The sequence below is a fragment of the Ochotona curzoniae genome, unplaced genomic scaffold (genome assembly GCF_017591425.1).
Source record: "Ochotona curzoniae isolate NIBS_2020 unplaced genomic scaffold, NIBS_Ocur_1.0 scaffold_2453, whole genome shotgun sequence".
Classification (NCBI taxonomy): Eukaryota; Metazoa; Chordata; class Mammalia; order Lagomorpha; family Ochotonidae; genus Ochotona; species Ochotona curzoniae.
In genome coordinates, this window is record NW_024467094.1 from 1,005,498 (window position 1) to 1,026,727 (window position 21,230).

The window sequence follows — 21,230 nt, forward strand, 5'->3', positions numbered from 1 at the left end:
GATGTATTAGGCTAAGCTTCCACCTGCAGTGCCAGCATGCCATGTGGGCATCGGTTCCAATCCTGCCTGGTCCATTTCTGAGCCAGCTCCCTATTTATGAACTGGGAGAATAGCAGAGGATGGCTCAAATCCTTGGGCCCCTGCAACCAACTGGGAGACCCAGAGGAAGCTCCAGATTCCTGGCCTCAGATCAGCTCAGCTCCAGCCTTTGCAGCTATGTGGAGAGTAAACCAGCACATGGAAAAGCTGTTTCTCCTTTCTGTTTAACTCCACCTTTTAAATAAAAATAAAATCTTAAAAAAAGAGAGAGAGAGAGATACCATGTAAACACTCATCAAATGAATGCCAGTAGGCAGCAGATATTTCTGACTTCAGAACTTGAAAAACTAGAGCACATAATGATAAAAGAAGCAATTCACCAAGAAAATACGGTACTGAACATGCATACATCTAACACAGGGCCCTCAAAACACAGGAAGCAAACCAGACAGAAACAACAACACTCTTGAGTTGGACACTTCAATATGCTTCTCTGGGTAATACAGTATTATGATATTCACCAAATCAAAATATCTGAGGTGATTTTGGGAATTGGTAAAAATAAGAGTTGAAAGCATTTCATTATTCAATTCTCAATCTTCTGACGATAAGGTAGTTACATGAGAAATCAACTGTAGATACTAAGGGAAAAAAGCCTATAGTTACAAACTAAACAACACTTCCCTAAATATTCTACAGACAAAACATTAAGACAAAGAGAATCACATTTCATTTTTGCTTAGTTTTGAAATTTTCATATATGCGGTATAGCTACATCAGTGGCTAGAAGGAAATGTGCAGCATTAAATGCTTGTTTTAGAAAAGCCTAATCTCACATCAGGAACCTAAGTTCTATCAGGAAATAGGGCCAGTGTGGTGGCTTAGGCTGCTAATCCTCCACCTGCAATGCCAGCATCCCATTTACGCGCCAGTTCTCACCCCAGCTACTCCATTTCTGATCCAGCTCCCTGCTTATGGCCTGGAAAAGCATCAGAGGATGGCTCAAGCTCTTGGGCCCCTGTACCGATGTGGGAGACCAGGAAGAGCTCCTCGCTCCTGGCTTTAGATTGGCTCAGTTCCAGCTGTCAAGGCCATTTGAGCAAAATTAGGATGGAAGATCTTCCTGTGTTCTCTCCCTTCCTCTGTAAATCCGCCCTTCAAACACAAACAAACAAACAAACAAAAAACAACAAAAAACAGGAAGAGTAGCTTTAGCTCAAAACAAGTAAAAGATAATCAGAAAAGAAGTAATAAAGAACAGAAAAGTCAGTGGAGCTAAAAACAACAGAAAAATCAAGGCCAAAGATGGTTCTTATGGAAGACTGATAAACTCCTACCCATTCTGACTGAAGGAAAAGGAAAAGCAAGAACATCAGGAATCAAAGGATACAACCACTACAGGCTAAAAGTAAGAGCATACTCTATGTATTACACGCTCACGTTTTATCATTGGATGAAGTTATTAACTCCTTGGAAGGCATAAGCTATAAAAATTCACCAATAAAACAAAGCACATGAATATTCTTGAATCTATTAAAGAAACTAGACTGTTTAAAATACTCTGGAGGGCCCGGTGCGGTGGCGCAAGTGGTTAAAGGTCCTCGCCTTGCACGCCCGGGATCCCATATGGGCGCCGGTTCTAATCCCGGCAGCCCTGCTTCCCTTCCAGCTCCCTGCCTGTGGCCTGGGAAAGCCGTCGAGGACGGCCCAAAGCTTTGGGAACCTGCACCAGCGCAGGAGACCTGGAAGAGGCTCCTGGCTTCGGATCGGCATAGTATCGGCCCGTTGTGCTCACTTGGGGAGTGAATCATCGGACGGAAGATCTTCCTCTCTGTCTCTCCTCTCTGTATATCCGCCTTTCCAATGAAAAAATAATAAAAATAAATCTTTAAAATACTCTGGAAAAGAAAATTCCAGACCTAGATGGTTTCACTTACAAATTCGACCAAACAAAGAAATATCACAGCGTTTTTTTAGAAAACCGAAGATGAAAAACTTTTCAACTCATTTTTTGAGCTCAGCACTACATTAATGTCACAATTAGACAAAGGTAATACAAGATAAAAAAAAAAAAATCCCAGGGGTCGGTGATGTGGTGTGAAGAGGGTGAAGCCACTGACTACAAGATGGCACCCCATCTGGGTGCAGGTTCGTGTCCCAACTGCTCCACTCCCAATTCAGTTCCCTGTGATGCAAATGGGAAAGTAGCAGAAGACGGCCCAAGCATTTGGGCCCCTGCCACCAGGGAGGAGACCTGGATTGAGTTCCAGGTTCCTGGTTTTGGCCTGGTCCAGCCTGGCCATTGTGGTCACATGTGGAGTGAACCAGCAGATGAGAGAAGTCTTGTCTCTCTCCTTGTAACTCTGCCTTGCAAATAAATGACAAAGATTTAACAATATAGCAAATTCAAGAATGTATCAATATTTGAAAAATCCTTAATATCATTAGCTAATAAGGAAATGCAAAATACAACTACAAAAAGATGCCACTACACACTATTAGAAGGCTTAAAAACAGAACAAATGAAAAGGAAACAAAACATTATACCAAGTGCTGATAAGAAAATGAAGTGACTAGAAATTACATAGTAACAATGCAAAGCGGTATACTCTACAAACTCAGCTGGCAGTTTTACATAATTAAATATATGCTTAATATTCAATCCAGCAAACCTACTACTAGGTACCTACTGTGGAGAAATTCTATACTCATAGACAAACCCATCCAGGGGTCAGTGTGGTGGTGCAGTGGTTTAAGCCACCACCTGTGACAACAGTATCCTATACGGGCACTGGTTCATGAACTCGTTTATCTACTTTCCGTTCAGTTCCCTGCTGAAGTGCTTGGGTCCCCTCTACACACGTCTGAGAGTCGGAAGAAGCCCCTGGCTCCTAGCTTCAGCCTAGCACAACACTGGCTGCTGTGGCCATCTGGGCAATGAATTAATGGATGTAAGATGTTTCTATCCCCCTCTCTCTATGTGTAACTCTTTCAAATAAATGAATAAAATCTAGAAAGAAAGAAAGGCAGAAACAAAGACAAAAAGAAAGAAAATTCCATCCATAAATATCTACACAAGTTCTATTTATAATCACCAACGAGTGCAAATAATGCTAATGACCTACAATGGAATAATACTTTGCAATAACAAGGACTAAAATACTAACATGATCAGCAACACGGATGGACGTCCAAGCTCAGCACTGAATGGAAAAAAGCCAGTCTCAGGGTTCCATACAGTGCAAACGCATCCATGGCACTCCAGCAAAGGCAAACTATGCAGCTGGAAAACAGCACAGGGTGCCAGGTGTTAGACCTGACTTTAGAGGTACTAGGATTGTTTTTTATTCTGACTGTGAAGACAGAGGAATCTACAGTCACAGTAAAATTCATAAGTGCACATTTTAGAAATTCACTACAAACGTTAAAAAATCTAGTCCACTGATTTTTCTGCTGTTCACTGAAATGAATAACCACCAAGGCAAAGACACTTTTCAAAAACAAGCAAGTCTATGACAATTAGACACAGACCTCAGATTTCCATTTCTATAAGGCAGCCAGGCTAAGTGCTCAGGAGGACTCCTCTCAATGTTGAACTGGTTCAAAATGCTTATAAAAAGTGTACCAAGGGACCGGTATAGGCGTAGCATGCTAATCCTTAGCCTCAGCACCAACATCCCATATGGGTGCCAATTCAAGTCCCAGCTACTCCACTTTCGAACCAGCTCCCTGCTCAGGGTCTAAGAAAGCAGCAGCAGATGGTCCCGGGCCATATGGAGTCCTAGAGAAAGCTCCAGGCTCCCAGCTTCAGCTCAGTTCAGCTCTGGCCGTTGTAGCCAGCAGGTGCGTGTCTCTCCTTCTGTCTATATATCTCAGACTTTCAAGTGAAATAAATAAATCTTAAAACAGCAGCAACTTGTGAGAAGGCAGAAACAAATAAAGGCAATTCCCTCATCTGAAGTCTTCGGGGGTCAACTGTGAAAGATTTCATAGAGACAACACACTAAGCTTAACACAGAGAATATTAATATGCCAGCAGTAACTGGGGCAATGCCCCCAAAATAAGTACTTTTCTATTTCTATACTAAGATCAGAGCAGTTTAGACCACTTTTAAAATAACCTTAGCCAGTCAAAATTTCTAGATTTGATGGGAGTAGGTGAAAATCCAGATGGGTAAAAGCCTAAGACAGGACATTCACTTGGAAACCCCAAAGGGCAACACTGGGAGGGTTAACTGGGGGAAGACAGTGTTGAGGGCCTGGGCTGGGCATAGGGGAGGAAGAGTTGTCCTTCGGGAATTTCTGACAAGTTCGTATCCACAGGGAGTCGAGGCTTGGCAACTCAAGGAAGGTTGAGTTTTAAAAGGCGAGCATTACGGTTAAGCTGACAGCACTGAACCACAGTGCCAAAGCATCGGAAAGGTGTAAGATGAAGGATGTTCTCAGTGCTGGAGTCTTGCCTACAACGTGGAATACCCAGATCACATTCTTGGCTCCTGGCTTAAGCCTGGCCCAGTCCTAGCTGTTGCAGCCTTTTGAGCAGTGAACCAGCAGGTGAAAGATGGAGCATGTGTGTGTGTGCACGTAAGGGAGTGTGGCGTGTTGTCCTCCTTTCTGCTTCTTTACCTTTCAAATAATCTTAACATTTTTTAGTTTATGGCCCGGCACGGTAGCCTAGTAGCTAAAGTCCTCTCCTTGCAAGCATTGAGATCACATATGGGCACCGGTTCTAATTCTGGTGGCCCCCACTTCCCATCCAGCTCCCTGCTTGTAGCCTGGGAAAGCAGTCGAGGACGGCCCAAAGCCCTGGGACCCTACATTTGCTTGGGAGACCTGGAAGAGGCTCTGGGCTTTTGGCTTCAGATTGGCTCAGCTCTGTCCATTGTGGCTGCTTGGGGAGTGAATCATCAGATGGAAGATCTTCCTCTTTGTTTCTCCTTCTCTTTCTCTCTCTCTCTCCATATATATATATGACTTTCCAATAAAAATAAATCTTAATTTTTTTTTTTTTTTTAGTTTTAGGTGGGGCCAAGAGAGCGAGCAGTGAAGCAAGCCTCCAGTCATACGGCAAAATCAGAATGCAAACATGCCTGAATAATCTAATTCTAATGGGGTAGCTAAACAACTAACATACATAAAAGTTCACAAGACATGTTCACAAAAACTGCTGAAATCACAAACCACACCAAAGGTGTGAATCTAAAAAAAAATCCTGATTCACATAAACTGTAGATAGAATTACAACACTGAATATTTTAATTAAAGACACACAAGTTGGAAATGAAAAGTGGAATGAAGGATAAAAGCAACAAGAGAAACTATATTTTTTAAAAGGCAAATCTGCAGAAAACTTTCTAGAGATGAAAATTCAGTAACTTTAAGATGAGAACAGGCCAGCATCCTGGCATGCCGGCAGCAGACCATGCAGGCAGGAAGGCAGGCCCAGGTCAGGGTGCTAGCATAATGTGCTGGCAGATCCAGCCTGGGGACCCACACCATGGACTCAGGTCCCAGGCAGGCAGGGCACCAAGTCACATGTCACCCCACAGAAGACCGGGTTCAGGAACCAGTGTGCTCACGGGCATGGGTGTGTGGACTGCTCAGGGAAGGAACTTGGGGATATGTATGGGGGGGACCACTAAGGAAGTACGTTACAGGTGAGGAGTGACTTCTGGAGGACTGACCAGGCCACTGCACCTGCACGCCTGCAGAGAACACTGAGTGCCAGGACAGAAGATGGGGAACAGAATGGGTTCAACAACTGTCTTGGCTCATTTTTGGCAACAAGTGTCTGATGAGTGGATGCACTGGGATGGACTGTCAGCCAATGGACCTTGGAAGGAATTCCTCAACCTTGGAGCAGCAAAACCAACAATGTCTCAGATATCAAAACCATTCAAGTAATATTCTCGGAACACTGTTCTCCATACCAGTGTTTCTAAGATGACAAGTGGCTGTCCCCCACCCCCAAGTACTGACGTTGTTTGGCAGCTGGGAGCGGCTTCCTCCTACCTCCCTCTTCCCAACCCCTGGAAACTGGAGAAAAGGAAAGAAAAGAAAAATTGGAAGCCCTTGTCCCACCCACCTTCCCCAATGCCTTGGCACTCCCCACCCTAACCACTGGACTTCATAAACATGCATCCTTGTTAACGATGTACACCAAATCAAAAATAAGCGTTAAAAAAAAATGCTAAAGATCAATTCAATAGCATTTCAAACCTATTTTGAGAAGAACCAATAAATTAACATGTTTAAAGAAATCAACTAACCCTCTGAGAAACAAAGAACAAGGAAAATGAATAATAAGAAAAATTCTCAATGCACAATCTTGGTTACGGTAAGTTACTGACCTTTCTAAGCCATGCTTTTCCCATGTGTAATATAGGATGTAACACCATCTCATAGAGATGCTGTGACTATTATATGAAACCCACATGTATACTTAACACAAAACTCAGTATCACCAATTGGTAATTAAAAATTGTTTAAATTATGTACTATAATAAAATACTATAAATTAAGATCGAGCCAAGGAGGAATTAAACCTATCAGAACAATGGCTTCACGTCCACAGCTGTGAAAAGGAGAAGCACCAGGACACTTCTTTTGTCCATTCCCCTACCACATTCCTGAGAGGATCTGGAAATGTCCCCCTTGCTGCTTTTCATGCCCTGATCGGATTCCACTGCACTCTCCAAATCTTTCCAAATTAGCAAGTGGTTAGAGGAAGGAGCAGGTGGGCAAAGCATGGCAATCCTTTATTGTTCATTTTAAAAAGTCCTGCATCGTGAACTCAAAATTAAAAAGAAACAGAAAATCACATACTTACTCTTCATTAATTTTCCTGACAATTCTTTCAACGGAGAAGAGGGGTTGTTTCTACTGACAACTACAAGCCTGGAGGAGGGTTCCTGGGCTTCTATAGAAGCTTGATGAGCCCCTGCTCTGGTCACTTCAAGTTGAAGAGAACGGACACTGTCACGTTCCTCGGAAAGCAGCAAGTGATTCTGGGTGATATTAGTTCTATCATTCAGGTCAATTTCTTCTGAGTGAGTCATAAGCTGTGGAGCTGAGCTAGAATCCTCCAATCTCTTGTCAAGAGACTCAGTCGAAAAAGATGCTGTGTTTTCTTGCTTTTTAGACGGAGAGACAGGCTCAGCCAGTGAGCTCTGCTTCACTGTGTTCAGGCTGTGTGCTCTTATTCGGGACCAGGTTGTAGAGTGAAAACTTTCGGCCTCCAGCCAAAATTTAACCAAATGTTCCATTCTCCGAAGTTCCATGAATTGAATAAAATATGGAAGGACAATAGTATCACGTAAGACTTGTTCAAGGGTCTTTGAAAGACTTGATTTGGTCTCTTGCGTCTGGTAATCCAGACAAGATCTGCCTAAAAGTCAGAAACAAAGGAATTAACAGTTCAGTACAAATTATTTTAGATTAACAAATTAATTTCTCACTTTTAGCAACAATTGTATCACAGGTCTTGAATAAACTTCTACTTGCAATGCCCGCATAATACTACAGCACCAGTTCCAGTCCTGGCTGTTCTGTTTCCAGTCCAGCTCCCTGCTCATGCACCTGGGTGGGCAGTGAGAGATGGCTCCTGCATCCACATGGAACACCCAGATGAAGCTCCTGGCTCCTGGCTTCAGCCTGGCACACCCTTGCCTGTTGTGGCCATTTGAGAGGTGAACCAGTGGGTTCACGATTTCTCTCTCTCCCACTCTCTTTTTGTTAACTCTTTCAAATAAATAAAAAGAAATCTTTAAGAGAAAGAAAAAGGTCAATAAAAAGAAGAAGGGATATTCTGGAATATTCAAAAGTTCCAGAAAAGCAAATTCAGGCAAGCTGATTTTTTCGCCTTATACAGTTGGAATCACTGGCTGGTGTACGCCTCAAACACCTGCAGCAGTCAAGATGCTGAAGCTGGGAGCCAGGAACTGACTCCAGGTCTCCCACGAGGTGGGAGGAACCAAGCATGGAGCTATCCCTCTGCCTCGCAGCATCTACAACAGCAGCAATCAGGAACCAGGAAAGGGAACTGAACCCTGCGACTCTGACGTGGGACCTATATAAGTCTTCCTGAAGAAAAATTGTGAATATAGCTGTAAACATTTTTTGAATTTCAGCACTACCTATAATAAAAGGAGACTTGGAATTTTATCTTAAAATAATGAAGCTAAATTTTAAAATATATTTACTTCAACATTTATCATTCTTTTAGTTACAGTCTTACAGTTTCTTTTAGACCCCTAATTTTCAAAAAAGATTTATTTTTATTGGAAAGGCAAATACTCAGAGAGGAGGACAGAGAGGAAGAGCTTCCATCTGTTGATTCACTCCCATAGCAGTTGAAGCGGCCAGAGCTGAGCCAATCCAAAGCTAGGGGCCCAGAGTCCCTTCCATGTCTGCCAAGCGGGTATGGGGTCCCAAGGCTTTGGGCTGTCCTCGACCATTTTCCCAGGCCACAAGCAGGGAGCTGGATGGGAAGCAGGATTAAACTGGCACTCATATGGGATCCTGGTGCATGCAAGGTAAGGACTTGAGCTGCTAGGCTACTGTGCTGGGCCCTAAATCCCTAACTTTAAAAAAAAAAAAAAATGGCAGAGCCACATGAAATTTTAAAAGAGTATAGCGATCCCAAGTACTTTTTAGCTTCTCCCATGGAGAGATGCTGTACCACCATGGAAATACTGACACTGACAGAATCTACCAATTTCATTCACTTTAATTCTATGTATTGACGTGTGTACTTGGTTTAGGTAACTTCACCACATGTACTGACGGCCACCAGGAAAATGCCAAGCAGATTCCATTTCTCTCATCTTATCCTTTTACAGACCTGGCAAACCATGACTGTTCTGGCACTGTAAGAATGCTACAGCAATGGACTTGTGCTATATGTCATCTGGGCCTTTGTCCGCCAGCATGACTGCCTTGAGATCCATCCAACAGTCTGCTCCCTTACTGGCTGAGCAGGAATCCATGGCATGGACACCTGTAAGCATTTCCAGTTTCTCGCTCCGAGCTGCTCTGAACATCTGTGTGCACGTTCTGTGTGAACACGCAACAAGGTGACAATGATGCAGTGCAGCCTACAATTATGCTTCCTGACCAATATGTACTGTTCGCAATATATCGCTGAACATATTGCACATTCTGACATCTGAATATGTACATATGTTAAGTAGAAACCGATGCTTTTTCAAGGCTTTTTCAAAACTTTATTTTCATTTTGTTTGAAAGGCACAGAGAACAGAGATCTTCCATCTGTTGCTTCACTCCCCAAACATCTGCCAAGAGCCAAGGCTGGATCAGAGAAGTCAGAAGCCAGGAACTCAACTTGGAATTCCAACACAGTGTCAGGGCATTAAGTCATTATCAGTTGGCCACCAGGGTGACATAGACAAAAAGTTGGATCAGAAGTGAAGGAGCCAGGACTTGAACCAGGCGTTCCAGTAAGGCACACACATATCCCAAGTGGCACCTCAACTGTTACATGAACTATCTCCTCCTCCTTTAGTTTAAAATGGCTGTACCGCATTTAGAGTATGAACACACCACAATTTGATGATGTCTCCATTAGCAGACATTTATATCTGTTGTTCCCAGTGTTTAGTTACCACAAATAATAACGACAAACAGCCTTATACCCGCTGTCATACGTGGGCATAGGTCCGAGCGTACTGGAGGGCCAGGCCTTAGAAAGTCAAGTGCTGTCTACACGGCATGCACATATTCTGAGAAGCCCTTCAGAACTGACTGCCTTACAAAACGTTTTCACCAATCTACATTATTACCAGTGGGAGGGGATGTCCCCTGAATCTACACTTACATTAAATTATCACACTTTAAATATGTTCATGTGCCAGGCCCGGCGGCGTGGACTAGCAGCTAAAGTCCTCACCTTGAACACACAGGAATCCCATATGGGCGCCAGTTCTAATCCCGGCAGCTCAACTTCCCATCCAGCTCCCTGCTTGTGGCCTGGGAAAGCAGTCGAGGATGACCCAAGGCCTTGGGACCCTCGCCTGTGTGGGAGACCTGGAAGAGGTTCCTGGTTCCTGGCTTTGGATCAGCGCAGCACCGGCCGTTGTGCTCACTTGGGGAGTGAATCATTGGACGGAAGATCTTCCTCTCTGTCTCTCCTCCCCTCTGTATATCTGACTTTGTAATAAAAATAAACAAATCTTAAAAAAAAAAATACATGTTCATGTGCCAAGGAGTAACTATTTAAAATCACATTTCCCTGAACGTTTGTTAAGTGAGGCATCATTCTCATACATTCATACTTACTGTCAAATGTATTTCTTCTGGAAGTTGTTCATTTAACTCCTGGACATGCTATATGTATATTCAAAACAACTCTGTGCAACTATTTTAGTTAAAATCCATTTTTTTCAAAGTCCGCTCCAATTATATAGTTCAGAATCTTCCTCCCAGCGGGCAGCTCTGGGAGTCAAAAGGTTGAGCTGTCGCTCGTGACAGCAGCATCTCCGACCACTATTGGTTCGAGTCCTAGCTTCTCTGTTTCCGACCCAGCTTCCTGTCAACGTGCCTGGTAAGGCAGCAGCAGCTGACTCAAGTGCTCAGGTCCTTCTCATCCATGTGGGAGAGTCAGATAGAGTTCCTGGCTCCTAGTTTTGGTGTGGCCAAGCCCTGACTATTACAGCCATTTCCAGAGTAAACCAGAATAACACCCATTTTGCTCTTCTGTCTCTCCTCCACTTTCTGAAACTCTGCCTCTGAAATAAATAAATCCCTTAGTAAGTATCCTCTAAAACAGCAAGTTAACAAAGAGTGGGGGTCACTTACCCAGGTCTCCGAAGTGAGCGGCCTCCATGTGGCTCGGCTGCTTCTTGAGGGTGGCCGTCCTACTACTGGAGAAGGAGTCCATGTTGGCAGAAATGGCATTGATGGCAACATGACTTGGTCCCGCAGCCTCCAGCAAGGCATGATTCTTAGTGCTTTTTTGTGGGGAATGTACAGATACTGAAGCTATAATTTTTCAAAAAAATTATTAAAAATTAAACACAATTTAATGGTCCAAAACTCTCATTAAAAAAAAGTTATGAGAACTTCAAAAACTATATTTTGTCATACCGCTTAATAGTATACCCAATAAAAATAAAACACTTTAGGAAAGGTAATTTAATCATGCAACAGGGGGAAAAAAAAAATCCTAGCACCATAACTTTCAAAAATGGAACTTAAACAGTTCTGGCTTTGAGAACTAATGAGAACAGAAAGTACCAAGTACCAAACCCAGAAAGTATTTTGCAGTGTGGGCTCCTTTCAATTCCTTGATCCTTGCTTGCCTCAGAAACAAAGCTAAAGCAGCAGAATTACTGCCTGGGGGGGTGGGGGGGGGAGGACTAAAAATAGTTCACAGATTATTTCTTAAATAAATAACAAAAGTAGGCCATCAAATAAAATACAGTGATGTTTAAGCCACTTAAAGATAGTGCACACTCAACAACCTATGCATTTTTTTAGTAGTCTAAGGAAGAAATATTGTCCTTTGGACTTCAGAACAAAGAAGGCAGTAGTAACAATATCACAGCAAAAGCCATCCTAGGAGCCTGCTGCTTCGGCTCAATTAGGACCCTACCTATCCTGTTTATCCTACACTAGTATCAATGCTATTATTAAAGAGTTCAACTTTTTTTTTTTTGGCTCAGTGCACTGCTAGAGCAAAAAATATAGACAGGTCACTAAGGATTCTACTGTAAGATATTCTCGGGTGTCTAAACGTGTGTCTGCTAACACTCAAACTCTCTCGAGCAATCAGACATCTACTTCCTAGTAAGCCTTCCCAACCTCAGCAGTTTCAGATGCAGAAACCCCAACCAACACTCGGTAACACTTCTCATACAGAACAGAGCTCTGGGGCTCAGTCTGTGACTCTTCGAGTCGTGTCCACAGGGTAAAGCAGGTAGGAAGGTGAAGGCTCACACCCACTTCCCAGGTACCTAAATGGACCGCAGAACAGGAACTGTGGGAACTACAGAATGCAGAGTAAATGCATTCAAACAATGTATTCAGCTTTAAAGGACAGTTTATTTTTTTATATACACAATTTAAGATTTTTATTATTATTGAAAAGTCAACTACATAGAGAGGAAGGGAGAGAGAGAGAGGAAGATCTTCCATCCACTGGTTCACTTCCCAAGTGGCTGCAATGGCTGGAGCTGAGCCAATCTGAAGCTAGGAGCCAGGAGCTCCCTTCCAGGTCTCCCACACGGGTGCAGGACCCCAAGACTTTGGGCCGTCCTTGACTGCTTTCTCAGGTCACAAGCAGGGAGCTGGATGGGAAGTGGGGCCGCCGGGTCACCAACAGGCATCCACGTGGGATCCCAGTGTGTGGCAGGCAAGGACTTTAGTTGCTGGACCACCATGCTGTTCCTAAAGGCAGCTTATTTTTATTTCCATGGTAAACTGAAGGGAGCAAAATCACTTCAGCAAGTGTATAAATAAAACCTAATTTTCTTCAACAAACACTAAGTTAAAAATAAGACCCCATGGGAATGGTGAGACTTTCTAATTGCATCATAAGTAGACGTATATGAAAATATAATATGTTAGGTTGTGCAAATCTGCCCCTCCTCCAGCTTTTCTTTTAGAAGCAGTAACTTGGGGCCTCTGGGGGGTGCATTACACTAATCCTCTACCCTGTGGGGCCAGCATCATTTGAACACTGGCTTGTATACTGGCTGCTCCACTTCTGACCCAGCTCCCTGCTAACGCATCTGGGAAAGCCGCAGAAAATGGCCCAAGTCCTTGGAGGCCTGGACCCTCGTGGAGGCCCGGAAGAGACTCTTGGCTCCCAGCATTGCAGCTCAGCTCTGGCCATTGTCATCATCTGGGGAGTTAATCAACAGACAGAAGACCTCTGTATCTCTACTTCACTCTCTATCATATCTGACTTTCAAATAAAAAGAAATTTTTTTTTTAAAGATTTGTTTTTATTATGTTTTTATTGGAAAGGCAGATATACAGAGAGGAGAGACAGAGAGGAAGATCTTCCGCCCAATGATTCACTCCCCAAGTGAGCGCAACGGCCCATGCTATGCCAATCCGAAGCCAGGAGCCTCTTCTGGGTCTCCCACACAGGTGCAGGGTCCCAAAGCTTTGGGCCATCCTCGACTGCTTTCCCGGGCCACAGGCAGGGAGCTGGAAGGGAAGCGGGACTGCCGGGATTAGAACCGGCGCCCATATGGGATCCCGGGCGTGCAAGGCGAGGACTTAACCACTTGCGCCACCACGCCGGGCCCAAAAGAAATATTTTTTAAAAAGTACTAAATCATGCGTACCTAATATGATAGACATTTCCTTAAAAGCTATAAGCTCCTGTAAACTACACTTACTTTGATACCTTGATATGCTCGTAAAATACATAAACTCATCACCCCGGCTGCCCGGGGCAGCTCTGCCAGGCCGTGGTGTGCAGCCTGCCAGCCACCAGCCCCAGCTCCACACCGCAGCAGCACAGATGGAAAACTCCCGTCTCCACCTCACTCCTGCTCCTAGACCTGGGCTCCGACCAGGCCTCTGTACATGCCCAAACACAAACTTAACCCCATCTTCTACTCAGTTTCTCTCTCTCTGCTCAATGCACCACTATCCAAAGCTCAGAATCTTGGTCCCATTCTTAATCAATGTATCTTTTTAGTTCTCTTTATTTTTTTTTCCTTCAAGATACTAAAATGTACTACCTAGGCCAAGGTATTTAAATAAACACCTTATGCATTCATTTTCGACACATCTTTAGCGCAAGTCCTGATGCATTACCACAAATTAATAAGGTCTCCAACCTGCACAAAGGTTCCAGACTAATCTCTCACAAACACAGCAAACTCACAACGCTGGTACCGTGCTCAAACACCTAAAGCGGCTTCCTGCTTTGACTGAGTCAATTCTTTTTCTGGTTGTGTGGCCCCTCTGTCATTTCATTTCAGTTTTTCTGTAAAATGCTTTACTTGCCTAAAGACCCCTCTGCCCGATACATACAGCAAAGAATTAAGCTGAGCTGGAGCAAAGAGAAAGAACTCTCCGCTTCACTAAGTCCTCCTAACTCAATTCCAGGAAGTCTTTCCTAAATGTCAGAAATCATTGGTTAATTTCATATTCCTCTAACCTTCTTGTAATAATTCACTTAACATGAATAATTCAAAATGACTGAAGAGAGCTTTGTTAAAACTACACCACGTTGGACCCTGCGCGATAGCGTTGTGGCTAAAGTCCTCGCCTTGAACGCACCAGGATCCCATATGGTCGCCGGTTCTAATTCCGGCTGCCCCGCTACCCAACCAGGTCCCTGCTTGTGGCCTGGGAAAGCAGTTGAGGACGGCCCAAAGCCTTGGGACCCTGCACCCGTGTGGGAGATCTAGAAGAACTCCTGGTTCCTGGCTTCGGATTGGCTCAGCCCCAGCCATTGTGCTCACTTGGGGAGTGAACCATTGGACAGAATATTTTCCTGTGCCAGTGTTTCATTTGGTCTTTTGTCTTAGTAAATAAAGTCAGCTAACTTTTAGGAAACAATCAAACATATAAATAAGGAAGGTACTCATTCACTGTTCCAACAAGAGCTCAGTAAAAATGTCACGTGCAGCAAGCCTTGGGCAGTGTGTTACAGCATCACGTGGGACACCTGCACTATGGCTTCCTTCTGGAGGACCCAGCTTCCTGCTCATGCGCCCAGCAGGCAGATGACGGCCCAACCCCTTGGGTTCCTGTCCCCAGCTTGGGAGATCCAGACAGAGCTCCTGGCTCTTGCAAGCATGTGGAAAGTAAACCTGTGAGCAGCAGAGATTTCTCTCGATTTTTCTTTTTCCCTCCCACCTCCCCTTCTTTCTACTCTCCCTTTCTGCCACTCTGCCTCCCAAATAAATCAATCTTGGGAAAGTGACAAGCTCATGACATATCAGGTATTACAGAGCATACAAGATAAAGAGGGAAACGTCACAATTATAGTTACAAAAGCAGGCAGAGAAGATTAATGCCAAGAGAAAGGACAGGGCAACAGGATTAAAGAGCTCATAAATGCAAGACACACAACTGTTTCGTGTAATGGAATGCCACAGAACTCACCTTTAACGGACTTGACATCTGAGGTCTTCTCTTGTTCTTTGCCTTTCACTACAAGATAAAGAGGCATTATGACCAACTTTTGCAATCAGAGAGCCGCACTGCAAAACTCAGGTAAGTGTTACGCTAACAGTAAGCATCCACAGCTCGGAGGGGACGGCAAAGGTCATCTGGGGACGGCTCTCCAAGGAAGTGACCTTCGCAGGGCACTCAGTCAAGGGCACTCATCAGGAGCGCTTGTGGAGACAGTGCTGTCACAAAAGCCGGGTTCAAATCATGGCGTTCTCATTTATTAATCAAGTGATCTTGGACAAGATACTTTACTGCTTTGAGTCTTAATTGCCTTGGCTTATACAACTTGGTCTACTCTTCAGAATTGATTAGGAGGAAAAAAACAACATTGTAAAGGGTACAAATAGCACAGTAACTTTGAAGAACTTCAGGATAAATGTTAACATTATTGCCGGCTATTAGAAATACGGTAGAGAAAGAGTACTTCAGCTGTGTTATCACCTGACTCCCTGTTTAACCCCCGCTCCAGTGGCATCACTGTAAACTTCTAGCACTCAGGCTTAGTAACTTGTCTCTGAAATGACCACACACAAAACCCTATTTTTACAAAAGAGTGAAACTTCCGCATATAAGCTCGAATCTAACACCCAGGGAAGGAAGGTGCAAGGCAGCTGAACTCACGCGTGAACACTAGCATAAGATCTGACCTGAGGGGAGTTTTAACCCTCTCTACTTTCCTGGCCTTTCTTGCAATATTACACTTCCTTTAATCCCCAAGCCCTCAAACTAAACAATCCCCAAGCTTGCCCACCTCTCTGCTTGCACTCTTCAATACTGACAGGTGAAAGGCAAAAGGCCAGAAGCAGGCAATGACTGGCTGTCAGAGCAGCTCACTGCACAACTACTACTACTACAGGGCATCGTGTGTGCCGCTCCCGTCCTCCGCAAAACCTACACTGAAGAACGCGGAGGTGAAACAGGAAGGCATCAAGTGAGGACATCTCGGGGGCCCAGAGCTGGCCGCATCGCCAACAGCAAACATGGAAATTTGGCAGGCTGACTGCACTGGCTGGAAGCAGGACCTCAGCTGAGCTTCCACTATGTCCCCCCAATCTCCTGGCTTCTTAGCCTGTCCCCGATCTGCTGACCCCTTCCTGACCTCAACTCCAGGACAATGATGGGCCCCTCTTCTTTTCACTCTAGATATATCACACATGGATAGTTCCTGGATGATCCGACCTTACATATATGCTGTGATGTATTTACTCACTTAACCTCCACTCTAAATCTTTTTAACCTCCTAGTCATACAGCCGGCCACCCTGGTGCCATTTTTCTGTTTCCCAGTCCTGGCCCTACCTCAGCCTTTATCTTCCCAGGAAGACACCATCATCAGGGATCAGGCCAAACTGAGTCATCCTTGATACCTTGTCACACACAAACTGAAGACCAACTGAGTCCACCTTCACAGCGTCCTCCCACCAATCAGATGGTTTCAAACACTGCAGTTTGCTTTTCCCTGTGTATTCCACAGCTGAGGGTCCTCTGAATCTCTAATGACTCCAGGGCTTCCCTTCCTTTGACAGAGATAAACACTAGCCGAAACAGCAAGTCTTCTTGACACCCTTTCAGTTCTAGCTCATTCCTTTAGCTCTAGTTTATTCACTTTAGCTGTTGGGTTCCTTTTTGAATACACCTTAATTCACATCCTTATTAATAAACATTTACTTTATTCTAATTCGAGTAAATCTTCATGTGTATATAGATAGATAGATAGACAGATAGACAGATAGATAGATAGATAGATATGCAGTAAGTTCTCTAAGGCAAAGTCCTAAAAATGCAAATGCCAGATAACAAATTGTGTGCATACTTAATGGAAATGACTATACCAATAAGCTTTATAATCTCATCCTCAGAAGTTCTAATTTTTGCCAGTCTAGTAGTTTGGAAATGCTATTTGATGTTTCACATTCACCCCCTTACTTCCCTTGAGGTTAAACTTTCTTTCAAAATAATTGACCATTTAGGTTTGCACTTTCATAAAGTCCCCTCTCACCTACTTTGTGCTTCATTACTTAAAGAAATTATATAAACATTCTAGAAACCAATAGTTCACTGTCTGTGTTAGGAGTATCTTAAGCATATTTTATCGTGTTACTTTTTAATGTAGTCAAATGAACTACATGGATTCCATTTTCCTGTGTTTTTAACAGTTTATTCAATTCTTTATTTGAAAGGTACAGCATGAGACAGAAAGACAGGAAAAGTTGGGGAGAAAGAGGCAAGATCTCTTCCATCTACTTTTCTCTCCCCAGTGGTTAAAGGAGCCAGGAATGGGCTAAGCTGAAGCACTCAGTCAGAAACTCCATCCTGGGCCCGGGGGCCCCAAGCATTTGGGTCATTTCCCATCTTCTTCCTAGCCAGCTTAGTAGGAAGATGGACCAGAAGAGGAGCAGCCACAACTTAAACCAGCACTCCAACACAGGCTGCCAGCACCGTTAGCAGCAGTTTAACCCACTGCACCCTAATGCCGGCCCTTCTTGTTTTACTAGATTTTACAACTTTCCTATGCCGAGATCAGAATTCCCCACTACATTTTCTATATAATTTTAGGTTTTGTTTTCCACAACAAATCCAACCTAACATCAGTCTTCGGCAAATAAAGTTGTACTGTAGTGCAGTCACACCCATCTGTTTACATGCTTTCTGCAGCCACAAAGATAAAGGAGTGTGTGACAGAAACCATCTGGCCTGGAAAGCCTATTTAAAATAATCAGCAGGCCCACTCAAATAAAACCTCCCTGACTTGTAATGTGTATGGCAGGATACGGGAAATGTAATTATTTCCTTCTTTTACAGATGGATAACCAACATCTTTTACTGTCTAGTTCATCCTTCTCCAACTGCTTAGGACTTTCCCTGGTCTGTTTCCACGCATTCACTTTGAAAACATTATCACGGGGGTCAAGAAGGGGAAGGAAGCCAAACGGAAATGGCAAAAGCATGCCGTTTCCTCAATCTTCCTAGAGCCGGCTCCCCTGCAGACACCCGTGCCCTGAATGAGCTCCCTTTCCTAAGCGCTAGTGGAAGGCGCTGAAGTCAGGGATGGTAAGGAGGGTGATGTGTCTCAGCAGGTGCAGCTCTCCTGACTGATCAGACCCACAGGAGGAACCACTGAGGGCTGAGGGCTACACTACAATGTCGGCCTGAGCACTTCACTCACAGCCTCCCAAACCGGATGAACAGGTTTCCAAGGACTCAAGTTGGGGGTAATAAATTAGACCAACAGTTGGCTGGGTCAATCTAAACTTGAGGATCCAAGTTGGAGATGTATACTGGGCGGATAACCATCAGTGCGCGGCAGGTATTTAAAGCTTCCACCTTTGCCACACCTTGCACCTCCAAAAAAGCACCCCAGACACATCTTATTTTTAAACACAGAAATGAGATCACTCCACTTTAAACATTTTTAAATATAGTCTCTCTGAACTTGGAACAAAACCTACCCATGATCTAAAACCTTTCCATCATCTGATACTGGCTGACTTCTCTGCCCAGGTGGGGCCGTAATCCTTCCCCTTCCCAGAGGGTATCAACTCAGGACCTGTTTCACCTACGGGACTCTTCCCTGATCTTCCTCAAGGCACCACCTGCTGATGTTTCAGAGTCAAGCCTCAAGGTCACCTGCAGAGGCCCTTTTCATAACATGCAACAGAAGTATTGTTTCTCCTTGATCACACCTTAATCAGTTTCCAAATATATCATACATATACATACACACACACACACAAACACACACACACACACACACACCTGCTTACTGCCTGTATACTCAACAGCCGATAAACTCTGCGGGTGCAGGGAGGTCCTTTGTCTTGCTTACTAGTTAACTGTGGGGAACCAGCGCAGTGCCTTGCAAAACACAGGTCCTCAGATATCTCGTGTGACCGCCCCTATTACACCGAGTACTTCCTACACTTAAAAAGGGGGAAAAAAGCAAGCTAAACACTTCAACAACATCAAACCAATGAGAGGGCTATTACCCATGCGTCCACATCCCGTACTAACCCAGCTCCTACCACTCTGCCAGTTTCATTCATTCATCACCTAACCACCGTGAGCTACTAAACCCTACACCTGCCTAAATAGCAATTCTTGAGCCAGGCGGGAGTTGGGAGAGTGAGAGAAATGGGTAAAGTGGCTTGCTGCAGGTGAGACAGGGACTAGGGTGTCACGTGAATGCAGTTTGATTTAGTGCTTTTCTCAAAAAATGTGGTTTTCCCCGTGGTCCATAGTGATACAAGCAAGCACTGTCAGCCACAAACTCCTTCACTCTGGAGCTGTGCTGTTCATGCAATCTACCACCGTACCCAGTGCCAACAACAAGCTGCTTTAAAATCAAACTTCAGAATGGGGGCAGTTATTACAACCGAAAACCAAACAAGTCACTCACTCCTACCCGCAATTAGGGTTCCCCGGAGGTTACGAAACTTGCTAAGTCATCAAAAAGAAGTAAGCTTCCTCCTTAGCAGAACTTTATCAGCAAGTTAATTTTATTCTAGAAACCGCAATTTCCCTTCCACCCCTCACCCCAATGAGGACACTGGAAAACAGTATTGGCTGGAGACACCAGCTTTCCCAGGTGTTGCTTTTACACTGAAAACCGTCAGGATTCGGAAAAGCCGGCCGAATTCCGAAATAAGGCACTCAAGGGGGCGTCCCTGATCTTGAGCCACAGACTCCCCCACTCGCTCCCCCCCCAAAAAATACCACATCCAAAGGGATGCTCCTAAGCAAGCCACAGCAGTAACTTGCACGGGTTCCAGCAGACAAACTTGGGGGGCGGGGGGGACGAGCTCGACCACTGCGCCCTGACCTCGCGGCTGGGAGGCCACCTTGCAGAGGGAGGCGTTCGGGGGCGTCTGCGCCGAGCCTGCTAGCGAGCCCAGCACCCTGGCGCCCTGCAGCAGGACGCCCCTGCAGGCCCACCTGCCCCACCGCCGCCCCTGAGCCCGGCCCGGCGCCCCCCCTCAGCTACCTTTCCGCCGGAAGAAGGACATGGCGGGGCCCGGGTCGGGGCGGAGGGTGCGGGGGGACTGTCGCGGGGAGGGCCCGGCTCCCCTCATTCAGTCAAGCGGCCGGGACTTCCGGGCCCGCAGGGGCCGCTGCACTAGTCAGAAATAAGACCCTTCTTCCGGGTGTGGGCCCCACCGCTTCCTCGAGATGCCCGGGCAGCTCCTGCCGCCATATTATCAACAAGCCGCCCGCCCGGAGTTCCGGTCCATCCCCGCGCGAGGCTTCACGGGAGGCCCAGCCTCCGGCCCCGCCCCCTCCTGTGGGTGTCGGGGTGCGCGCCCGCGCCTCCCACGTGACCCTGGGCGCGTGCGGCCGGCGCCGGGTCACGTGACCCCCTCCCGGTTGGTCGGGGCCGTCAGGCGCGTCGGGTCCCGAGGGAACCTTCTAGAAGTCGGCGCCAACTCTGCCACGCTTGGGGCGTGCCCCTTCCGGCCAAGTTTTCCTCAGGGATGCTGGACCTTCCTGGGAAGCTACAGCCCTAAATACGATCCTCTTCTCCACCCCAAAAAAACCCTGCTCTCCCAGAGGGGAGCAGACGGCAGCCCCGGGAGTTCGAGCCGAAGCAGAATCCTGAAGAGAAATTGGGGAAGGAGGAGGTACAAATGAGTTTTGTTTTGTTGTTTAGAACGGAATCCTTGCAGGTTTTAAATTTGGAACGGAAAGCCACATAATACTCTCCATTTCTGAAGTGGAATGAATCAAGCCTGCCCCCGCCCCCTTCAGTGCACCTGAAGGCTAATAGATTTTCCTAGTTAATTGGCGAGGAGAGGAAGGGAGATGTATCTCCAAGGGCATAAAAGATAAGCAAAGTTGACATTGATTAGGAAACGTGCCATGGCCAAGTACTTGGCTAAACCCTCCAGGTTAGTGTCAGCATTTAGAGTTGGTTGTTCTTTTAAAGGCAAGGAAAAATTAGGCGTAGAGTAAGAAAGAAAGGAAAAAAAAAAATCACCTGTGCCTAGACCGCAGGCTCCATAGGTTTGAAGCCGGGAATTGCAAGTCCCAAGTTTTGCC

The 21,230-nt window shown here is 45.3% G+C and overlaps 1 protein-coding gene across 2 annotated transcripts in view; it reads right to left on the bottom strand.

The window, feature by feature from the left end:
- The window catches only part of AKAP10 (A-kinase anchoring protein 10), a 60,150-nt gene extending 39,732 nt beyond the window's left edge, over nt 1-20,418 (bottom strand). For both annotated transcript variants that reach the window (XM_041001549.1, XM_041001548.1), the window contains exons 1-4: nt 20,179-20,418; nt 15,130-15,177; nt 10,855-11,037; nt 6,869-7,426 (exon numbers count right to left, since the gene is read on the bottom strand). In XM_041001549.1, the coding sequence (XP_040857483.1) occupies nt 6,869-7,426; nt 10,855-11,037; nt 15,130-15,177; nt 20,179-20,266 (877 nt within the window). In that variant the 5' untranslated portion in view covers nt 20,267-20,418. The remainder of the gene's footprint in view (nt 1-6,868; nt 7,427-10,854; nt 11,038-15,129; nt 15,178-20,178) is intronic.
- Nucleotides 20,419-21,230: the final 812 nt, after the last annotated feature.